The sequence below is a fragment of the Epinephelus lanceolatus genome, chromosome 4 (assembly GCF_041903045.1).
Source record: "Epinephelus lanceolatus isolate andai-2023 chromosome 4, ASM4190304v1, whole genome shotgun sequence".
Taxonomy (NCBI): domain Eukaryota; kingdom Metazoa; phylum Chordata; class Actinopteri; order Perciformes; family Serranidae; genus Epinephelus; species Epinephelus lanceolatus.
In genome coordinates this window covers 23454137-23477686 of record NC_135737.1, presented here as the reverse complement: position 1 = coordinate 23477686, position 23550 = coordinate 23454137, and the positions used below count along the sequence as shown (strand labels likewise).

At 44.2% G+C, this 23550-nt stretch overlaps 1 protein-coding gene across 1 annotated transcript; it reads left to right on the top strand.

Annotated features, from left to right (window-relative positions):
* Window positions 1-9921: 9921 nt before the first annotated feature.
* Window positions 9922-14874, top strand: LOC117260046 (extracellular calcium-sensing receptor-like). The gene is made up of 6 exons (XM_078167041.1): window positions 9922-10185; window positions 10357-10872; window positions 10915-11148; window positions 11319-11546; window positions 11729-11852; window positions 13961-14874. The coding sequence occupies exons 1-6, from the start codon at window positions 9922-9924 to the stop codon at window positions 14872-14874; spliced, it is 2280 nt and encodes a 759-aa protein (XP_078023167.1).
* Window positions 14875-23550: the final 8676 nt, after the last annotated feature.

Here is a 23550-nt window from a genome sequence, read left to right as displayed (position 1 = left end):
TTTCGGTTCTACAAAACACAGAAAAGATGCAATAATTACCAAAATAAATACAGGGGTGATGAATTGTAGGTGACCACTACTACCACAACAAATGTTAAAGTGGTAGAAAATACACTAAAATATTTGGGAAAATTGGAGAATTCCACACAACTCCCACTTGGGCTACTTGTCCTTGACCAAGTAGGCCACACAATAACCATATTAGTACAAAATGATACACGGAACATGCAAAACCCACAGGTAACGAAATCAAAGAGACAGTATATAACTGAATACTGAAACAGTCTTGGCCTAAGTATCCGCATACAAGCATCCACAGTTTTAGCACTTCTTAGGTACCCAGTGGAGCAAGCGAAGCCCCCTCCTGTTCATCTACTGGCAGCAACACCACCAGCCTCCTAACGTCCCTGTGGAGGATGGTGGAGGGACATTGTTTTCTTGTCCTTCCTTGCCCGGGACAGGCCGATGGGAAGACTATGACAAGTCCTCACCTTGAAGTCCCGGACAATGCCCTTGTCATCTGGGCAGGCCTCCTCAACACGACCCAGTCTGAATCGACCCCGGAGGGCGTTTTGGTCCGCCACCCAGACCAGGTCTCCAACGGAAACGTTCCTGGCCGGGGCATGCCACTTTTGCCGAACGAACAGGTGAGGTCCTGCCAACTGGCTCCAATGTCTCCAGAACTTGTCCACCCCCACCTGGACTGCTCGTAGTTGACTGAACGGGTAAGCAGGGAATTCAAAACCCTGGATGTCACCTCTTGGCCCCCGTCCAACCCAACAGCAATGAGTTCGGTGTCACAACGTCCACAGTCTCCTTCTGAACCTGAGCTCTGGCACCGATCGGCCTCTCATTGGAAAGGTTGGCAGCCAGGTAGAGGAGGGTTTGGAACTCCAGAGTGGTCAGGTCACCCTCCTCACCAATGCTGCTCAATGATCTCTTCAACACGTGGACAGCTGCTTCCGCTGCCCCATTTCGATGCGGCGAATCTGCTGGGCTAAACCCCCACGCCCAGTCAGTCCCAGCCACAGCCGCTTTCATCTGGACTTCCTTCTTGTTGATGATGCCCTCTAGGAAGCTGTAGAGGTCCTCCAGTGCTGGTCTTGCACCCACGAAATTGGTCCTTATGTCAGACCAGAGCTTTTTGGGATGGCCTCTCAGGGCGGTGAATCACTGATATGTTTTGAGAAAGCCCTCAGTCAATAGGTCTTCCACCAAGTCTGCATGGATAACTCTTGAGGCCACACAACTAAAGACCACCCCCCCCAGACCTTCTTTTTCGTCCACCGCCTCACCACGTCCCTGACTGTGTACGGGCCGAACAGGTCCAGCGTCGTGTACTCAAAAGGAGCTGCTGGCCTGGTGTGTACAAGGGGGAGACCGCTCATCACTTGAGTGCATAACCTGGCACTGCACCTCCGGCAATGTACATGCGTCAATTACTTTACGGGCGACTCTAGGGCCTTGCACTACCCAGGCTCTTTTTCTCATCCGAAGAAGGGTGCCAGAAACGCCTTCATGGTTGGCAGGGTGGGCTTCTTCGGCAGGGAGGGTGCTGATCCGCTCCTTGTAGGGGATCAGCGGTACCCCAGGTCTCTCCTCATCAATGGACTGGATCCGGCCGTGGCACAACAAGAGGCCTATCACATCGTCCTTGTTTACAACCAGATGGTTGAGTGTCGTCGTGGGGAAGGACACACCTGTTTGGGCAGCGAGGCACAAGTCCTGGAATGCTTCCTTACACTCCTGGAATGTGAGCACTGCCTCCCACTGTTCTCCCTTGCCGGTTCGACTTCTGTCGAGTAACCAGGAGCGCACGGCTCTGCGGACGTATCCCACAGCCCCACAGAGCTTGGTTAGTGTACTGAACCTCAAAAGATCCACCTGATCTACAAGAGCCGAACCCCAAAGCGTCTTCGTGCTATGGACGTTAGATGCTGTCGAAGAAGTCCTCATAGCAGCACTTGGCGAGGATCCCATATTATCAACCAGAGAAGGCCCTGTAGTAGCACCGTCCCCGACCATGACACCGACACCACTAGGACCTCCTGGGGTAGACAACCTCTTTGCCTGAGCTCTTGTAATGATGGCGGAGAAAGCTTTCCTCTGGAGCTTACTCACGACCTCCCTGGTACCGGAGGCCACCTCTGCCGCAGACTTCATGAGCCACTCCATCACCGATCTGTTCAGGAACTCGGGACCTCTCTGCCTCAGGGAGTCACCGTCAAGCTGTTCAGGGGAACACTCTCTAGTGACTAGATCGGCCACGTTGTACTGACTGGGCACCCACCACCAGTCGGTCACAGGCCCGGCCTTCTGGATCTCACCAACACGGTTAGCAAAGAAGGTTTGGAACCCGTAGCTTTTCCCGTTGGATGGCACCCAACACAGTTTGGCTATTGACAAAGTGGTACCACCTTTCCACCTCCAACCGCCCATGCTTCAGTATGTACCCCTTCAAGCGGGCGGCAAAGACAGCTCCGCAGACCTCCGCTTTAACTGCGTCGCACTTGTGGTCGAGGGGAGTCAATTTAGCCTTTGACTCCACGAGCCGTGTTACAACACCTCCTGACGTCTCCCAGCGCAGGTAGAGTACCGCCCCGTAAGAGTCACAGCTTCTGTCGGAATATGTGATCCCCCAGGGTTTACCCACCCAGCCGGAGGGTGTAATACTCCTGGGGAAAGTGATGGTACTCAGCCGGGCATACTCTTTGAAGAGCTCAATCGCCTTCCCATGTAGCTCACCAGACAGTGGCTTGTCCCATATTTCCTTTGTCAATGTCCCGGCCTCCTGAAAGGCCCTCCTGACAAGAATGACACCCTTCTGTTTCAGGGGTGTCACCAGATCAAGGGGGTCATAAAGCCCAGCTACTTCTCCTCTATATCCTCCACGGTGAGGTGGAGCTCGGTGCACATCATTTTCTTCCTTGCGGAGAAGTTAACGGCCACCATAAGGAAAAGCTTGTTTTCCCCCATGTGGTAACCCACTACCAGGGCCTTGTTGTCCCCTTCCCGTAGTTGGTTGGGCAACACAATAGTCTCCGGCGTAGTGGGAACAACGCCTTGCCTCCCACTTTGGCCAGACCGCACCCAAGGCTTGAGGTGAAACCCACCAGTTGCAAGAATGGCCTCAACCCCCATAAGGATCTCCCTCAGTCTTTGGGGGTCGTTGTGGGACACCAGGATGTCGTCTATGTAAGCGTTGTCTTCGATGACATGTCTCTCTTCCACTTTGTTGGCGAACTGTGGTAGATGGGCGGTCTCCCTCATGGCCACCTGGGTGATACAACCGGCCAGCTTATCGCCCATGTTCACACGTACCATGGCGTAGTCATCAATGTCATCTGCCAGAGAGTCTCTCCACAGGAAGCGATGGACGTGCACCTCCTGATCCTCCAACCACACAGAGTTATACATTTTGGACACATTTCCTATCGCCACGTGCTCCCCCTCTCGGAAATGGAGCAGCACCGCCCGGATGGGGTTCAAGACATCTGGGCCCTTCAGCAGGATGCCATTCAGGCTGACACCCCTGAATTCCTGGCTGCTGTCTCAGACCAGTCTCACCGGAGTGGAGACAAAGTGTGGGTTGGGTGCTGTCAGATGGTTCACCCACCACACAGCTCCGTTCCAACTGTCCATGACAGCCCTGGAAAGCTTGACCGCGGCCCCCCTGGCAACCATGTCGTGCACCTGCCTCGCGTAGGCCTCCTTCCACATCGGATCCCTCTCGAGGCGCTTCGCCACTTTCAAGAACGTTGCCTCAACAGCTTTGCGGTTGTTGGGCAGGGTAGCAGGGTCCTCCTTCCAGGGGTATCTGGCATCCCAGTGGGGTTTGTCGCTGTGGTCGTCGCTCAACTTGAAGGTCAGTCCTCCCCTGATGATCTCTAGCTCTCTCTCATCAGCGAGAGACATCTCCTTCCCCCCAGGGGCGCACTTTCCACAACGGCATCCACCACACACAGGGTCGCAAGCGGCACCAATGCTGTCCCACTGCAGCCACTTGACAATCTCAGCATTGCACGCAGCCGTGGTTCCGACTTCCACGCTGCTCTTTAGCTCCGGGCAGTTATGGAGAACCTCGACTTTCCTGGATTCCGCCCTCATGGAGCAAGCAAAGTGAGTCGACCAGTGACGTGCAGTCACCTCAATGTTCTCGAACAGGTCTGGGTGCACGCCACTGACAGTTTTGCCAAGCGGGCTGTCCCACAAGACCAGGTTGCCACACTTCATCATCCGCTGGGGAGCAAGGCGGCCTTCCCGGCCTTTCCCACGTGCTTATAAGTAGCTCAACCTTCTTTGGGTGGATTAGCTCCCCCGGCTTGACAACACCTGGGAAGAACTTCTCCAGGCGCTCCGAGTCCACTGCATGGTCCATTCTGGCAATCTCCTCCAGTCCATAGCAGATCATCTCATGGAGTCGCCAAGTTCCCTTCTTGGTGGCTACTTTTATGTTCATGAAGTACCTCTTCGTCTCTACTCTCGCTTTCATACCAACCACACCATATACAACCAGTGTGATTGGTTCGCCCGTCAATCCAAGACTCTCTGCTGCTTGGTGAGTGATATAGTTGGTGTCCGAGGCTAAATTAATTAGCGCTCTGACCCAGTCTCCCCTCCTGGTCGTGACGTCCACCAACATCATGAGGACCGGGTGATCCTTCGGTCCACTCTCGTTCACCAGACCCTTGCCCAACTGTAGAAGACACTTTATTCGTGCAGGCCTTACGAACAGCTTCCAGCTGCTCCGGGGTAAGACCTAGACTGGCAAACAAAGCCTCTTGTTCTTTGGTCGGGCCACAGGGTTCTCTCCTCTTCTCCCCCTTGGTCTCCCCTCTGGCATTGTCCTTTTTGGTGGGTGATTTAAAGCACAGGAAGAAATGGTGGTCTGGAGGGGCGTCACCTCTTTTGCATTCGCCATTGCAACACAAAAAGTTTTTATTGCACGGGCCGTCACTCCCATGGAGATCCAGGCATTTGGGGCAAGCTTTTGCCTTTTTTACTTGAGCCCTCCGCTCTGACGGGTTGGCCTTCTTAAATGTCTTGCAGTGGTATAAACGTCCAGTATGTCCCTCTTCACCACATGTGCCGCAAGGCTCTCGCAGTGAATCTCCTCTCGCCTTGCTTGCCGTGGCCTTGGTAGATGAACGCTTCTCCTGCTTTCGGTCCCCCGGCCTTTCCTTTGGCTTCTCGCGGGGGCTCGGTTCACCCGCTCTGTCGGAGTTCGGCCGTCGGGTGGATTGTAACTGCTCCAGTTGCACCAGAACCGTCTTCTGATCTCTCAGGAACTGCCATAGTTTGTCAAACTTGTTACGGGGGTTGACGTTGATGCCTGCCTTGCACCGGTACAAAAGCCACCTCTCCTTCATACTGTGCGGCAGCTTACTCTCAAGTGACCGGATCACCAACTGTTTTTTTATGGCGTCCTCACAACCCAGGTCTATAAGGTCCAGCAGAGCCCTTTTCACCGCTTGGATCAACTGCAATGCCTCCCTTGGTTGGTTGTTGCGCACAGCTGGTAATTCCTGTAGCTCCAGTATGATGTCATCTGCTATTTGCGACATGTCCCCATAACAATCCTCCAAAACCCGGAAAACTTCGTCCGCAGTATGGCAATGAGACAGCCTGAGGTTGCGTTTCACCGCGTCATCAATACTGTCCAGCAGATGAAAGAGCCTACACTCCGGGGAGCCTGTGGGTTCTGCTAATGCCTGAAGGGTCCCCCAATTACTCTTCCAGCACCAATAGCTCCTCCTGTCCCCAGAGAATTTCGGTAGGCTTAGGGGTGCGAGCACAATCCTTGGCCCGATTGTCCCCTGGGAGGTGGCAGACGCGCTCTTGCACCACCGCTATCTGGTAGCACAGCATGCACTCCTTGCTGCTGTGGTGTGCTGGAGAAGCCAGGTTCGAACGTTAGGCTCATGGGCCAACGTGGTGGGTGTCTCCGTGGTGGCACTTGGGGAGACCCCGACGGGGCGCCCGTGCCTTGTACTCCAGCTCGGAGTACAGGTCGGTCCACATCACCATCCGGTGCGCTGCCATTCACTGCACCGGTTTGGTTGGTGGCCGGGCCCACACCCGCACTTTGCGCACCATCATCATGTGCCGTGCCACTGTCCCCACCACCGTCAGAGGGTCCACTGGGTTTATCAGCGGTGATCATTCCTCCATCGTCCACACTGCCTTTACCGTCACCTCCGCTGTCAAAGTCCCCCTTGTCCTCTTCACTGCTTGCCAGGATACTGAGGTCGCCATCCGCTGACCTTCTACTTTTGGGCATGTGGTTAGTCAGTGCGACTATAGTCATTTTTTTCTTTGAGGCAAGCCCGCATGACATTCACCTCCTTTTCCGGGATGTAGCGGTCCCAGACCCGCACGAACTCCTCCAGTGCTTCTACTCTGCTTTCCAATGCAGTGCGCATCGAATCATACTGTTCATGGGTTATGTCACGCTTCTGGAGCACCTCGGCCTGACTAAACACATCCTTGAGATCATCCAATAGACCGTCAAACTGATCCGATGCACGGCGGGACCACAATGTCTTTTTGAGCTTCACCTCTGTGTCCTGATACTTTGTGCGGCAATTGTGCAGCCTTTTACTCACATCAGCTACATCTGCTGCAAATCCATTAGCATCCTCCTCTTCCATAGCAGCAATGTAATCAAAACTGATATTACAGATCTCTTCATAACTGTGCTTGAGTGCCTTCAGTTCAGATATTAGGTCGTGTTCAGTTAAAAGGTCAATGTTAAAATGAATAGCATTGGCCCTCCTATTGAAAACCCCTTGTGCATAGGATCTCTTTTTCTTTAACTCCCCACAGTCAGCCATACTGATGTTCCCGGCGCCCCTCTTTGTTGTACTCGTTGGTTTGATGACGTACTTCCGGTAGTGCCGTCCCGACCCAAAATGGCGGTAGACTTACTTCCGGTTAGCCTAGCAGCTAGGTAACAAGCTAACACAGTTTATTTGCGGTGACCGGCTTATCCTTTGCCATCGCGCAAAACAGTCACAAAGAAAGTCACCCAAAGCACAGCCACTGACCAAACGATGACTTTGATGATGGCTTGATTGGAGTCCGAAGCGTTGTTGATTGGTCGGGACGCTCCGCCGGGCCTCGTCTCCACGCTAGCTTCTTGTGTTTGACACTATCCGGCCTCTGCTTCTCCGTCATGGGGCTGGCTTAGTGTTGATTACTGTACGGTTTTATTAAACTAAGTACCTTAATTCAATTACTTCCACCGTAAAGGGTGTGTTCTTAACTGATTAAACAGTGTCTCACTCAAGCTCGGACAACTTGATTGCTGTCTTCCATAAGTTTTATTTCACACATGCATTAACACATACACTGTGCATGCTATGCTAACTAAACTAGCACCTGTACAGTAACCATGTCGTTCGCCAGGTAATCAACTGAAACGACACAAATACAAAACAAAACGCAACATTAATGACATGGACATATTATCCACTATATAATCTGCATACATGAACATAATTGTGGTATAAAACACAGGTAGCAATCACTTTGTATCCACATCTCGTAACTCACCAGCTCAGCTTCACCAGTCAAAACAGTGATATGCTAACACATGAAGATCCGGCAGGTTAATACATGCACAGATAGGACCACATCAAGTATTACACCTATGTGGATAACTCTGCTCTATAACGTAATACAGAACAATATATGACCACACCACAAATAAAATAAATAAAATACACATTCATATTGCACAAATAATTTCGGTTCTACAAAACACAGAAAAAATGCAATAATTACAAAAATAAATACAGGGGTGATGAATTGTAGGTGACCACTACTACCACAACAAATGTTAAAGTGGTAGAAAATACACTAAATGTTTGAAAAACTGGAGAATTCCGGTATGCAGTGGCATTAATTAAGGAAACACGTGTGAATTTTTCCCCTCCCAATCTCTTTAAGAGAAAAGGGGATTAAACACAGTGACACACTGTCAGGTGCTGATCAATATAGCAGCCCTTAATAACATTCAGAAAGAATAAACATATATATTTCTTTAATAATCATAAAAAAGAGATTAAAAAAGTGACACACTTTTAGCTGCTTCATTTTTCATGGTCAGCTGGTGGTGTGTTTACCAGCCTCACCACCCGTGTCCCTTCCCATGTTGGCCCTCTATGAGCCAACCTGCCGTCATTAAGGGTGTTGTGGTGGAAAGGGTTAAGACAGGATTTCACAGCTTTTTAGCTGCTGCTCGTGGTGATGCAAGTGTGCATTAACAGAATGGATGGATGGGATGCTGAGAATGGGCTATTCTCTCCAGTTCTGCCATGTTCCTCCCCCGTTCATGGACATCAAGGAAGTGAATCTATCCTCCCAGGAGGAGGTAGCTTACCTCTTAGCAGAGACTCAGGGCCTGTTACATAAACAGACTGTCTGTAGTCCTCGCTCACAACAAACAGAAGGTTTTTACTCAGCGTACTTCCTGGTTCCTAAGAAGACTGGAGAGTTCAGACCCATTTTGGATCTCATTATGGATCATCCTTAACCAGTGCATTGTCTATAAGATGTTCCATATGCCATCCATCCAGTGGTTACTGAAACTAGTTCAACCAGGCAATTGGTTCAATGCTATCAATTAAAAAGTCAATACTTTTGTGTTAAGGTGGCTCTGAAACACCAAAATATATTGCATTTCACCTTCCAAGAAATAGCCTACAAGCACAACAGATTGCAGTTCAACTATTCCCTGGTGCCTTAAATTGACAGAGATATTAAAATACAAGAAAAGTACAGATAGTCCCAAAAAAGAATTGAGTACTGTAACAGAGTATTGTTACCTTGCATTAAATTATACCACTGTTTAAATAAAATATATCGATGAATATCATCTGAGAAGCAGTGACAAAACTTAAATTTCAAATTACTTATATGTCGAAAGGAAAGAAGATAAGAGGCAAATGGATTAGGACCAAGGACCGGACCTTGGGGATCACCATAAGACCGATTTTCAGTTGAGGAGGCATAATTGCCAACGGCAACTGACAAACTTCAGTCATCCGGAAAAAAGGTGGATCTCTGCAGGGCTGACTCAAAGATACCTATGTTGGCGATCAGAATAATGTGGTCAACAAAAGCTTTATTTTAATAAGCAGGGGCATACACAGATATCTGAGGGTTATCAATTACACAGAGCACACAAAGACCAACAAAGCTCATGAAATGATTAAACAGAGATGTAGGCAAAATGTCTTGGGCACTGGAAGAAGTTTTAATACATTAAATGTGTGTGCTAAGACCCCAAACATTTTTTTCTGTGTGAGAACATCCTTCCTCTTGCCCCGCCTTGTAATTTTACAGAGAAAGAAAACATTGCGGCTCTATTCTTATTACACATGCTGCTCCAAAATGTATAAATACCAGTGCAAGCTCTGAATTTACATCAAAGTACATTTGATGCCACCCAGTGGTTTAGCTGTCTGAGGCAGTATGACTCCCACACAGAGCTGGCCAGAGCAGGGGTGGGCACTTTTACAGCTGTTGCTGGTGGCATCGTTCTCTAAGGCTGAGGAGCTGGTGTGCAGGCGAAGAGGGGATCCTGAGAACCCCCAGTTATTTAAGAATGGGGAAATTATTTTGGGGGGAATCTTCTCTTTTCATGGCAGCTGGAAAGAAAGAAAGGACACCTACATGCACAAACCACCTCCACTGCAATGCATGGGGTAAATTTTACTGTAAAAATGTATTTCGATTTTTAATATCTAAGTAAAACAAAGTATTATAATAACAAATATTCCATTTTCTTTGTATCAATAGCATGAACAACTTTAATTTGGCATGTAATTTATTCTATTTCAAGTATAACTTCAAAAATATTACCTATAACTGTCTGCATGAAGTTTGAATTTCAGAGGTTTCCAGTATACCCAGGCTATGCTCTTTGCCATAGAGGAGATTAATAACAGAACAGACCTGCTGCCTGGAATCTCTCTGGGCTATCAATTCTATGATGCCTGTGCCTCAATTGCCAGAAGTGTGAGAGTTACACTGGCTTTGGCTAATGGTAATGAGGTTTTATTTGGACCATCCCAGGCACCTTGTACCAGACCAGCCCAAGTGCAGGCCATTATGGGAGAGGCCCCTTCCTCTCTTTGCATGGCTATGGCAACTGTCATCGGACCTTTTCATATCCCAATGGTGGGTAAGACTCAGAAAAATTAATTTCTGTTTGTAAAAAAACAAATAAATATACTGTAATTATTCCAGTTTGCCATTGCAAAATGAGTTTTAAAATACTTTTAGTACACTCTATAAACACTTTAAATTTTACATCTTTATCTTGGGCTACCACTTCTTTTTTTCTTCTAGATCAGCCACTTTGCCACTTGTGCTTGTCTCAGTGATAAAACTAAGTATCCATCCTTCCTCAGGACAATACCCAGTGACTACTACCAGAGCAGAGCCCTGGCACAGTTGGTCAAGCACTTTGGTTGGACTTGGGTTGGGGCTGTGAGAACTAATGATGATTATGGGAACAAGGGCATGGCCACATTTACAGAAACAGCCCAGCAGCTGGGCATCTGTCTGGAGTACTCTGTGTCTTTCTTTCGGACAGATCCACCAGACAAAATACAAAAGATAGTTGACATTATCAAAGCTTCCACTTCCAAGGTGATTGTTGCTTTCCTCTCAAACCTGGATTTTGATATACTAATACACAAGATGTCTCACCACAACTTGACTAGGTACCAGTGGGTCGGTAGTGAGGGCTGGATCTTTGATTCCCAAACTGCAGCCATGGATAAGCATCACATTCTGGATGGTGCTATAGGCCTGTCCATCCCCAAAGCACATGTCAGTGGCATGAGAGAGTTCATGTTGGATGTGAAGCCTCTTAATTCATCTGGTAATGAACTATTTACAGAGTTTTGGGAGGCATTATTCAACTGTAAGTTCAAGCAGTCAAAATTGTCCACAGAGAATCAGAGAGAATGTACTGGACATGAGGATCTGACTGGAGTGCAGAACAGCTTCACTGATATGTCACTCATGCCTATCTTTAACAATGTCTATAAAGGAGTGTATGCTGTGGCCCATGCACTTCATAGTATGCTCAGCTGTAATAAAACATGTAACAAGATGCAGCTAGATCCATATACGGTGAGTTGAACAACAGACTTAAATTATAGCTTTTATATGAATTCATATTAACAGGGATACCATTTTAAACTCCAAACAAATATTTTTGCAGTCTGTTTGTCATGGTGTTGAGCCAATATGCCTACAAAATTGTGTCAGATAATGATTTACATTGATGTACATCTTCGCAGATTTTACAGCACATAAAAAGGGTTCATTTCAAAACAAAGGAAGGAGAGGAAGTTTACTTTAATGAGAATGGAGACCCAGCAGCAAAGTATGAAATTATAAACTGGCAGCCAACAGAAAATGGCATTGTGGACTTTGTCACAGTTGGTCTTTATGATGCATCTTTACCTGCAGACAAACAGCTGAATCTGCAAAATAAGTCCTTAATTTGGGCAAACAACTCACAACAGGTAAGCTATGATTTGCTTACTGTCATGACTAGGTCCAGCCTATTTCATATTCATATTTTGCTATAACTTTATGTTATTAGATCATATGTTCGATTTTGATGCACCAAAGTTAATAGTGAAGGCTTACAAAACATCTTGTCAAAGTGAATGTATATTTTCTCATAATCAATTTGTATTTGCAGGTGCCTGTGTCAGTTTGCAGTAAGAAGTGTCGTCCAGGAACTCGCAAGGTTCTCCAGAAAGGAAAGCCTGTCTGCTGCTATGACTGCTTAAGATGTGCAGAGGGAGAAATAAGCAACATTACAGGTGTTGCAAAATAATAATGTGTGCAAAAGTTATAGAAAATGGCCAGTATGGGTCAGCTCACTCAAATTACAAAAAAAGGCCCATAGTATATTTGTCCTTTTCCTAGTGGTACCTGGCCATGCAGATATTTTCAAGTTTAGAATGAATGAATATATACATATACATATACAGTACAGGCCAAAAGTTTGGACACACCTTCTCATTCAATGCGTTTTCTTTATTTTCATGACTATTTACATTGTAGATTCTCACTGAAGGCATCAAAACTATGAATGAACACATGTGGAGTTATGTACTTAACAAAAAAAGGTGAAATAACTGAAAACATGTTTTATATTCTAGTTTCTTCAAAATAGCCACCCTTTGCTCTGATTACTGCTTTGCACACTCTTGGCTTTGCACACTTCTCTCCATGAGCTTCAAGAGGTAGTCACCTGAAATGGTTTTCCAACAGTCTTGAAGGAGTTCCCAGAGGTGTTTAGCACTTGTTGGCACCTTTGCCTTCACTCTTCGGTCCAGCTCACCCCAAACCATCTCGATTGGGTTCAGGTCCGGTGACTGTGGAGGCCAGGTCATCTGCCGCAGCACTCCATCACTCTCCTTCTTGGTCAAATAGCCCTTACACAGCCTGGAGGTGTGTTTGGGGTCATTGTCCTGTTGAAAAATAAATGATCGTCCAACTAAACGCAAACCGGATAGGATGGCATGTCGCTGCAGGATGCTGTGGTAGCCATGCTGGTTCAGTGTGCCTTCAATTTTGAATAAATCCCCAACAGTGTCACCAGCAAAACACCCCCACACCATCACACCTCCTCCTCCATGCTTCACAGTGGGAACCAGGCATGTGGAATCCATCCGTTCACCTTTTCTGCGTCTCACAAAGACACGGCGGTTGGAACCAAAGATCTCAAATTTGGACTCATCAGACCAAAGCACAGATTTCCACTGGTCTAATGTCCATTCCTTGTGTTTCTTGGCCCAAACAAATCTCTTCTGCTTGTTGCCTCTCCTTAGCAGTGGTTTGCTAGCAGCTATTTGACCATGAAGGCCTGATTCGCGCAGTCTCCTCTTAACAGTTGTTCTAGAGATGGGTCTGCTGCTAGAACTCTGTGTGGCATTCATCTGGTCTCTGATCTGAGCTGCTGTTAACTTGCGATTTCTGAGGCTGGTGACTCGGATGAACTTATCCTCAGAAGCAGAGGTGACTCTTGGTCTTCCTTTCCTGGGTCGGTCCTCATGTGTGCCAGTTTCATTGTAGCGCTTGATGGTTTTTGCGACTCCACTTGGGGACACATTTAAAGTTTTTGCAATTTTCCGGACTGACTGACCTTCATTTCTTAAAGTAATGATGGCCACTCGTTTTTCTTTAGTTAGCTGATTGGTTCTTGCCATAATATGAATTTTAACAGTTGTCCAATAGGGCTGTCGGCTGTGTATTAACCTGACTTCTGCACAACACAACTGATGGTCCCAACCCCATTGATAAAGCAAGAAATTCCACTAATTAACCCTGATAAGGCACACCTGTGAAGTGGAAACCATTTCAGGTGACTACCTCTTGAAGCTCATGGAGAGAATGCCAAGAGTGTGCAAAGCAGTAATCAGAGCAAAGGGTGGCTATTTTGAAGAAACTAGAATATAAAACATGTTTTCAGTTATTTCACCTTTTTTTGTTAAGTACATAACTCCACATGTGTTCATTCATAGTTTTGATGCCTTCAGGGAGAATCTAAAATGTAAATAGTCATGAAAATAAAGAAAACGCATTGAATGAGAAGGTGTGTCCAAACTTTTGGCCTGTACTGTATATATATATATATATATATATATATAGAGAGAGAGAGAGAGAGAGAGAGAGAGAGAGAGAGAGAATGCTCGGTTATTAAGAATTAGAATATTAATGAAAAATACCTACTAACTACAATGCTTGAAATGAAACATCCAAATGATTAATGATGGTATCATGTAACTGTTTTAAGGTTATACATTTATTATCTGGTAATCATGTAGCGTTGTTCTTGCATGCGTAAAACAGATGGAACCTTAAGACAAATCCAGAGGCAAACACACTCAGCAAGCCTCACAACTACTTTTATATTCTTTTTCAGATTCTATCACCTGTGTGAGATGCCACCCTGAGTTCTGGTCAAATGAAAGAAGAGATGCCTGTGTAAAGAAGGAGGTAGAGTTTCTATCATATAAAGAGATAATGGGAGCACTGCTCACTGCAGCGTCCTTGTTGGGAACATGCATCACTGCTGTTGTGGCATTCATTTTCTTCACATACAGGAAAACTCCTGTTGTCAGAGCCAACAACTCTGAGCTGAGCTTCCTTTTGCTTTTCTCCTTGACTCTGTGTTTCCTGTGTTCTCTGACCTTCATCGGCCGGCCCTCTGAGTGGTCCTGCATGCTGCGACACACAGCATTTGGCATCACCTTTGTCCTCTGTATCTCATGTGTTCTGGGGAAAACTATAGTGGTGTTAATGGCCTTCAGGGCAACACTTCCGGGTAGTAATGTGATGAAATGGTTTGGGCCTGCACAGCAGAGGCTCAGTGTCCTGGGTTTCACTCTTATCCAAGTTATCATATGTATCCTCTGGTTAACAATTTCACCTCCTTTTCCATTCAAGAACTTTAAACAGTTTAAGGACAGAATCATTTTAGTGTGTGCTCTGGGTTCAGCTGTAGGCTTTTGGGCTGTTCTTGGATATGTAGGTCTTCTGGCCATGTTATGTTTTATTCTCGCTTTTCTGGCTCGAAAACTCCCTGATAATTTCAATGAAGCCAAATTTATCACTTTTAGCATGCTGATATTCTGTGCAGTATGGGTCACCTTTATTCCAGCATATGTCAGCTCCCCTGGGAAGTTCAGTGTTGCTGTGGAGATATTTGCTATCCTGGCCTCCAGTTTTGGACTGCTCATTTGTATTTTTGCTCCAAAATGTTATGTTATCTTACTGAAACCAGAGAAAAATACAAAAAAGAACATGATGGGGAAGAAAACACCACAATCCTTCTGAAAACTGAAAATTATATGATGGCAAAGACAACAAAGTGCTATTATTGTTAGTCCATAATAATTTGTTAATTAGAAAATCTACTAGATATCCGTATTGAGTTGACTTAATTGAGGACTTGCATGGTATTGCTGTAGTACTTCCCCTGTGCGTATCATTTCTGCCACAAGGAATTCTGAGAAGGCAGCATTTAATATAACCGATGATACAGTTGCATTAAACAATATATAGTGTTAGGCCTATATATTTGAAATCATTTATGTGTATTTTGCACTTTATTTGGGACTTTCAAATAAAGATAGAATTTTTTTTCCTTCACGACTCCATTCTGTCTCTGTTACTATGTTTTGGCGTTACATCCCACAATTTTACTGTTTTTTCTCACTGAGGCTCTGCCCTCTACTGGACTCCATGGGAAATAGCTCCGCAAATCATGAGCATGCATTTTCCTTCTGAAATTTCCATCAACATAGCGAGCTGAATTAGGATGTGCCATCCAGAACATGCGCAGACTCAATGGATGGAGGTGTCGTTTCATCATGGCCTTGGTGCAAACCATGCAAGTTTAGACTCCAGCAGTGGTGGGATCAATTCAGATGCTTCGATGTAATGCTTGGTTGCCATGAGAGTGAGCAGGAAGTCAAGATTGATGACACTGACCCCCGCTTTGACTGCCATCACTCCGCTGCCACCTCAGGACCTCCGTTTGTAGATGATGACAATATCTAAATGGTATTTGGTACATCAGCATTCTGCAGGAGTCCACTGTCTACATCTCTCTGCCGAAACTTGTTCCCCTCTCCTCTTTATCTCCCTGGCTTCCCATGATGTCTCATTGAATTTGACTGGAAGGGTTGTTTTCATATGACCTTCCATGCCTGCCGAGTGCCAAATCCACACACACACACACACACACACACACAAAACCTGCCAGCTCCACTCTACCTCCAGTAAGGAGAAAGTAGGTGTAACCAATTTTAGTGATATAAAAGTGAATTACAGTATAATAACATGTTGTACTAGTAACAAACCCTGGCAAGAATCAGAAGACACCAAATTTGTTAGGAGCCAATATGCTGAGCAGCAGTAATGAATCAGGCACAAGAATAAACGTTGAGTAGCCACTCTTGTATTTTTTTACAGTGAATGAAGAAAATTGTGCAATTTGTACAAGAATATTAAATAAAAACCCAAATGACAAGAAACAAAAAAAATGTGCACACAAATGAAATAAGAGTGTTCGTTGGGGCCCTTATAAAATAATAAATTGTTGCAGTTGCACCTGTTTTTAAATGTTCATGGAAGTGTAATGTGTATGTATCTGTGTATGTGTGAGTGTACGTGTGTATCTCCTTCGCTGTGATCCTTCCTCAAAGTTCTTAGCTCGCCATCTGTCACAACCGCAATCTCGTCCCGGTCCTCGGATTTTCCCCGTCCTCTCAAAAAAACCTGACCTATAAACAAGGTCATATCTATTACACTCTATTCTCAGATGCATCATTAAAGGTTTCAGTGTAAAGAATGCTAAATATTGCATCAAACCTCACACATAAATCAATATAATCAAATCTCAAAGCTTCAGTTTTGTTGTACAACATTCAGTGTTCAAGTATATCAAATATGAGAACTAAACATTCAAGTACTCACATATTTAGCTGTTGATGTGAACAGTATTTAAATAATACTTATGGTAAGTAGCCATTAACATTCAAAATATCATATATTATAACCATATCAAAACAGGATAACATGTACAAATAAAATCACAGTACACGAGTTTGTTTCAGAGGTATCAAAGAAGTGTGCTTAATTACTCCTACACTATAGGCCTACTAGTGAGAGAGAAACTGCACCAAACATTACAATCCAGGTTACTTAAATCTCACAGTTGAAATTAATTAAATTCCTTCAATAATTTGCATACAAAATAAAATGTTATTTTACTCCCATCATATGATATATCGAATTACTTATTTTTAAATTGGCAATAGGAAAACAAAACAGACTTCCCCTTTAAAATATACATCGCCATAAAATATTAAACACAATATACTCAGTATACACATGTAGGAAACATTGCACCATTATTTACCTCAGTTCACTTTAATACCACCCCTGCTTTCTTTAGCACACTGAGAAAGAGCAGAAAAATAGCATCAGAGCAGCTAAAGAGACACGTTTCTCACCGTTGCTCTGTGTTTCAAAGCCAAACACGTCGATGTCAGAGCTTGAAGCGGCTCCCAGATGGAAGGCATAGATATACGTAGATGTTGCATTCAACGGTGCTCCTCATTGGAGCGATACGTCGACGCGGCCGCCATCTTGCCCAGGTGGAGCCGCGCTGCCTAATGCATATATGTCTATTGAGGCAGGAGATTATTTATGATTAAAATCATCATTACTCGCTGAATTCTCAACTGATTTTCATGCGGTTTGGTTTGTTACAATTGTCAGACATGTAGTTATGATACAGGATACTTGGTTAAATAAAAAATGCAGCTTTTCATATCAAAATATTTGGTCTTATGTAGATAAATTAACAGTAATAGTTCTACAGCACATTTAAACTAAACTTTCCCCATGTAATAAATATTCTTTTTTCTTACTAGATTTACAATACCCACCATGATGTCATTTAATTATTAATTTTGACTATAAATGTTTATTCACATTTCACACAATGTGCAAAAAATACTGTATCAGCAGGGCTGTGCCGAGCTGCAGTGTAGATTCTGATTAACAAATGTTGGTTTTGTACAAGTGAAAATAAATGACTTAGAGCTGCATGTTTACACAAAATTTTGCTTTAATCTCATATGTATAACACCACAGTGCTCATGGGAGCCTGGACACAGAACTGTTTACATTATTAGGTCATATTTACAAAAAATACAGTGTACAGTAGCTAGTATTATTTTTAGGAGTCTGCCCAGTCCTGTCGAAGTTCTCAGGTCTGAAGTCAATCAATCAATTCAATTTTATTTATAAAGCCCAATATCACAAATCACAATTTGCCTCACAGGGCTTTACAGCATACGACATCCCTCTGTCCTTAAGACCCTCACAGCGGATAAGGAAAAACTCCCCCAAAAAAAACCCTTTAACGGGGAAAAAAAAACGGTAGAAACCTCAGGAAGAGCAACTGAGGAGGGATCCCTCTTCCAGGACGGACAGACGTGCAATAGATGTCGTACAGAACAGATCAGCATAATAAATTAACAGTAATCCATATGACACAATGAGACAGAGAGAGAGAGAGAGAGAGAGAGAGAGAGAGAGAGATGCAGGTAATGACAGTAGCTTACAACAACATTAATGAAAGTAATAATATTATAGTTATAGTTCTGGCTACTGTGGTACAATATGTTGAAAGTATGTATTAATATCTGACAGTATACTTGTGTGACAATAGTCATATGTGTATAATAAGAGTAGAAGTATGACTAATGACTAATGATGGCAGCAGCAGCAGGAGGCATCTGGCAGGACCACGGCAGCAGCACAACCACACACGTCACGCTGTCCAGGCACTGCTGCGGTATGAGTTAATCTGAGAGACAGTGGAGCACAAAGGCTCCGGAGAAGAAGCCGAAATAGTGACATCCAGAATGGCCGAGTTAGCAAGATGCAGTAATAGGATGAGAGAGAGAGAGAGAGAGAGAGAGAGAGAGAGGGAGAGAGAGGGAGCCCGGTGTATTATAGGGGGTCCTCCGGCAGACTAGGCCTAAGTCAGCCTAACTAGGGGCTGGTACAGGGCAAGCCTGAGCCAGCCCTAACTATAAGCTTTATCAAAGAGGAAAGTCTTAAGTCTAGTCTTAAATGTGGAGACGGTGTCTGCCTCCCGGACCGTAACAGGAAGATGATTCCACAGGAGAGGAGCCTGATAGCTGAAGGCTCTGGCTCCTGATCTGCTTTTGGAGACTTTAGGGACCACGAGTAACCCTGCGTTCTCAGAGCGCAGTGTTCTGGTGGGATAATATGGCACTATGAGCTCTCTAAGATATGACGGAGCTTGACCATTTAGAGCTTTATAAGTTAACAGTAGGATTTTAAATTCAATTCTGGATTTTACAGGGAGCCAGTGCAGAGAAGCTAAAACAGGAGAAATATGATCTCGTTTCTTAGTTCCTGTTAGTACACGTGCTGCTGCATTCTGAATTAGCTGGAGAGTTTTTAAGGACTTACTAGAGCTACCTGATAATAGAGAGTTACAGTAATCCAGCCTTGAGGTAACAAAAGCGTGGACCAATTTTTCTGCATCTTTTCGGGTCAGGATAGGCCTAATTTTCGCAATATTACGCAGATGAAAAAATGCAGTCCGTGAGGTTTGCTTTAAATGAGAATTAAAAGACAAATCTTGATCAAATATTACTCCGAGGTTTCTTATGGTAGTGGTAGAGGCCAGAGCAATGCCATCTAGAGAAACTATGTCATCAGATAAAGAGTCTCTGAGTTGTTTGGGGCCAAGAACAATAACTTCAGTTTTGTCTGAATTTAACATCAGGAAATTGGTGCTCATCCAATTTTTTATGTCTTTAAGGCAGTTATGGAGTTTAGTTAATTGATTACTTTCTTCTGGCTTCATCGATAAATACAACTGTGTATCATCCGCATAACAATGGAAATTTATAGAGTGATTTCTAATGATGTTACCTAAAGGAAGCATATATAGAGTAAATAGGATTGGTCCGAGCACAGAACCTTGCGGAACTCCAAAACAAACTTTGGTACGTAAGGATGATTCATTACGAACGTCAACAAATTGAAAACGATCAGATAAATAAGATTTAAACCAGCTTAGTGCTGAACCTTTTAGGCCAATTAAGTGATCCAGTCTCTGCCGTAGAATTTGATGGTCAATTGTGTCAAACGCCGCACTAAGATCTAATAAAACAAGAACAGAAACGAGTCCTTTGTCTGAAGCAATCAGAAGGTCATTTGTAATTTTAACTAGAGCTGTCTCAGTGCTATGATGCACTCTAAATCCTGACTGAAATTCCTCAAATAAATTATTATCCTGGAGAAAATCACACAGCTGGTCTGCGACTACTTTCTCAAGGATCTTTGACATAAAGGGAAGATTAGATATTGGTCTATAGTTGGCTAACACCTCTGGATCCAGGGTGGGCTTTTTTAGGAGAGGTTTAATTACAGCTACCTTAAAAGACTGTGGTACATAGCCTGTTAATAAGGATATATTGATCATATCTAATATATGAGTGTTAACTAAAGGAAAGACCTCCTTAAGTAGCCTAGTTGGGATGGGGTCTAAGAGACACGTTGATGATTTAGATGAAGAAATCACTGCGGTCAATTCTTGAAGAGAAATTGGGGAGAAGCAATCTAAATATATATTAGATTCTACAGCTGTGTTTGAGGTTAGATAGGTAGGCCTACTATCTGAGGGCAGGAGGTCATGAATTTTGCCTCTAATAGTTAGAATTTTGTCATTAAAAAAGCTCATAAAATCATTACTGCTAAGGGCTAAAGGAATACAAGGCTCAATAGAGCTTTGACTCTCAGTCAGCCTGGCTACAGTGCTGAAAAGAACCTGGGGTTGTTCTTGTTTTCTTCTATTAATGCTGAGTAATAGTTTGCTCTGGCATTGCGGAGGCCCCTCTTATAAGTTTTGAGACTGTCTGTCCAGATTAAACGAGATTCTTCCAGTTTGGTTAATCGCCAATTCCTTTCAAATTTTCGCGATATTTGTTTTAACCTACGGGTTTGAGAGTTATACCAAGGAGCAAACTTTCTTTGCTTTGTTAACTTCTTTTTAAGAGGAGCTACAGAGTCGAGCGTTGTTCGCAGCGAGCCTACGGCGCTATCAACAAAATGATCAATTTGGGAGAGGTTAAAGTCGGCACGGGAAACCTCTGTTACTGAAGGTATTGGTATTGAATTTAACGACAAAGTAATCTTTTCCTTAAATTTTGCGACAGCACTATCTGATAAACATCTAGTATAGTAACTGTTGCTGAGTGGCGTGTAATCGAGTAAAAAGAAATCGAAAGTAATCAGATAATGATCTGATAGCAAGGGATTCTGTGGAAAGACTTTTAGGTTAATCAATTTCAATTCCATACGTCAGAACTAGATCGAGGGTATGGTTAAAACAGTGAGTGGGTTCATGTACACCCTGACTGAAGCCAATGGAGTCTATTAATGAGATAAACGCGGTAGCCAGGGAGTCATTATCAACGTCGACATGAATGTTAAAATCGCCTACAATAATAACTTTATCTGATTCAAAACTGGATAAAAACTCTGAGAATTCAGATACAAATTCAGAATATGGGCCAGGAGCACGGTACACTATAACAAATAAAAGTGGCTGCGAGGTTTTCCAGGTCGGATGTAAAAGACTAAGAACGAGGCTTTCAAATGAATTATAATCTAGTTTAGGTTTAGGGCTGATTAACAGACTAGAGTTAAAAATGGCTGCAACTCCCCCTCCTCGGCCGCTGCCTCGAGGAATGTGGGTATTATTATGACTGGGAGGAGTGGACTCATTTAGACTAACATATTCATCTTGACACAGCCAGGTTTCAGTGAGACTGAGTAAATCAATATGATTATCTGATATTAATTCGTTTACTAACACTGCTTTAGACGATAGAGACCTGATATTTAACAGTCCGCATTTAATTCTCCTGTTTTGTCTTTCTGTCACAGAAGAGGTTTTAATTTTTATGAGGTTGTTATGCACAACTCCTCTTTGTTTAATTTTAGATTTAAATAATTTAGGTGGTTGGGGGACAGACACCGTTTGTATAAAACTATGAAAACTATGGCTGGGTAACTGAACTAGAAGCTCAGAGAGGCGTTTAGGACTGCAACTCTCTGTCCTGGTCTCAACTCTGGGTTGTCAGGGATTTAAATTACTAATAAAATTTGCCAGGTTCCTAGAAACAAGAGCAGCTCCATCCAAAGTGGGGTGAATGCCGTCTCTCCTAATAAGACCAGGTTTTCCCCAGAAAGTTTGCCAATTATGACAGCTGCAGATGACTGAGGAGTCACTCGGGACAAAGTCCTTTCTCCTCACTGCTGCTACCCATGCCTGTCTCCTATCTGTGTTTTTTGGGAAACTACACACAAAATAAGTGTGTCAGAAAAATGCAGTTCCACATAATTTGTAGTTACAATTCAGGCCACAAGTTAACTACTAATGTTATACTGCGTTATGTCACGTTGGTGCCATGAAACAGATAGTTGACAATTTGGAATAACACATACACCGACATAGCTGTTTGACAAAGCATCATAATTTTATAAGTAATATTATATAACGTTAAATGTTAACCTTTTTTCTTTAAGTTGTGTGACATAGCGTTAGCTTAATTTGGCATTAGGACCAGATCAGGACAGTTATTTTACTTGATTAGCTTAAAAGAAGGATCACTTTTTGAGATCTATATCTCATTAAACATGTTCATAACAGGAAAAATATTGTAAAACAACTTCTTACCTGTGGAATGTTATTCCCTTCTGCTTGGTTTTAACACTTCTTTCGTTCATTCACCCAAATGCAGAGCAAAAATGTGGCATTTTTGCCGAGTCTGACATGGGTCTGAACCGGTCAGAGCACCTAGGCAAGATGGCGGTGGTATTGACGCATCCCACAAGCCAGGGTGCGGCATCTATGTATATATATCTATGGATGGAAGGTACGTGGTTAGCCTGTGAGACACCGAGCTAGCATTAGCATGGCAACGACAATAAGTGCTAACGAGCATCTTTTTATCCAATAAACAACTCACCTTACCGACGTAACTCGTCTCCTTTGTGTAGTCACTCGGCTCCGAACTTCCAGCAGGTAAGTGTGCTCGCTTTCTCTTTCTCTTATCACCGTTTATCTCAGGATTTTTCTCCTCTTTTCTCTGTCCTCTTAGCAGGTTACTCCTTCACTCCCGTGGCTGAGATGAGAAAAGACCAGAAAAATAACGCGCCTGCACTTCACCTCCGAGCTGACAGGCAGAACGTGGCCTGCGTAGCCCCTGATTGGCTGTTGAGGGCTAGGTACCCCCACGTGGGGTCATGTGAACTGAGTGGTGCATTCAAATGCAATAGAATATTTAACACTTTGCTATTGTAAACAAATAAAATAAATACTCTCTATCTAATTGTGTTTTTTTTCTACCTGGGCTACATAGGCAAGGGGCTCACACTAGTGTAAGCAATCTTAGCTGGTGTCAATTCACAAACACCATGCTCAGGAGATAATATCAAAAAAGCACTGTGGGCTTCAGATTGGCGCCCAAACTCAACTTGCTTTTCAGGCTTCGATGTCAGTTTCTCCTTTTGACCACCACATGGGAGATGCGTGGAATATAAGGCACTTTGTCCATTGATGAACACTGTATCCTGGCATGATGATGTAACAAGACACACATCATCCGGTATATAGTGGCATTAATTAATGAAACAAAAACAAGTGAATTTTTCCCCTCCCAATCTCTTTAAGAGATAAGGGGATTAAACTCACCACCCGCGTTCCTTCCCATGTTGGTCCTCTATGAGCCAACCTGCCGTCATTAAGAGTGTTGTGGTGGAGAGGTTCAAGACAGGATTTCAGAGCTTTTAGCTGCTGTTCGTGGTGATGCAAGTGTGCATTAACAGAATGGATGGACAGGATGCTGAGAATGGGCTATTCTCTCCAGTTCTGCCATGTTCCTCCCCCGT

What these genes read in the sequence shown, in the direction of transcription:
- LOC117260046 (XM_078167041.1), top strand. Translation starts at nt 9,922, where the DNA reads ATGCTCTTTGCCATAGAGGAGATTAATAACAGAACAGACCTGCTGCCT. An exon ending in TGCAGCTAGATCCATATACG is followed by an intron (nt 11,149 to 11,318) that starts GTGAGTTGAACA and finishes ACATCTTCGCAG; the next exon opens with ATTTTACAGCACATAAAAAG. An exon ending in AGAAATAAGCAACATTACAG is followed by an intron (nt 11,853 to 13,960) that starts GTGTTGCAAAAT and finishes ATTCTTTTTCAG; the next exon opens with ATTCTATCACCTGTGTGAGA.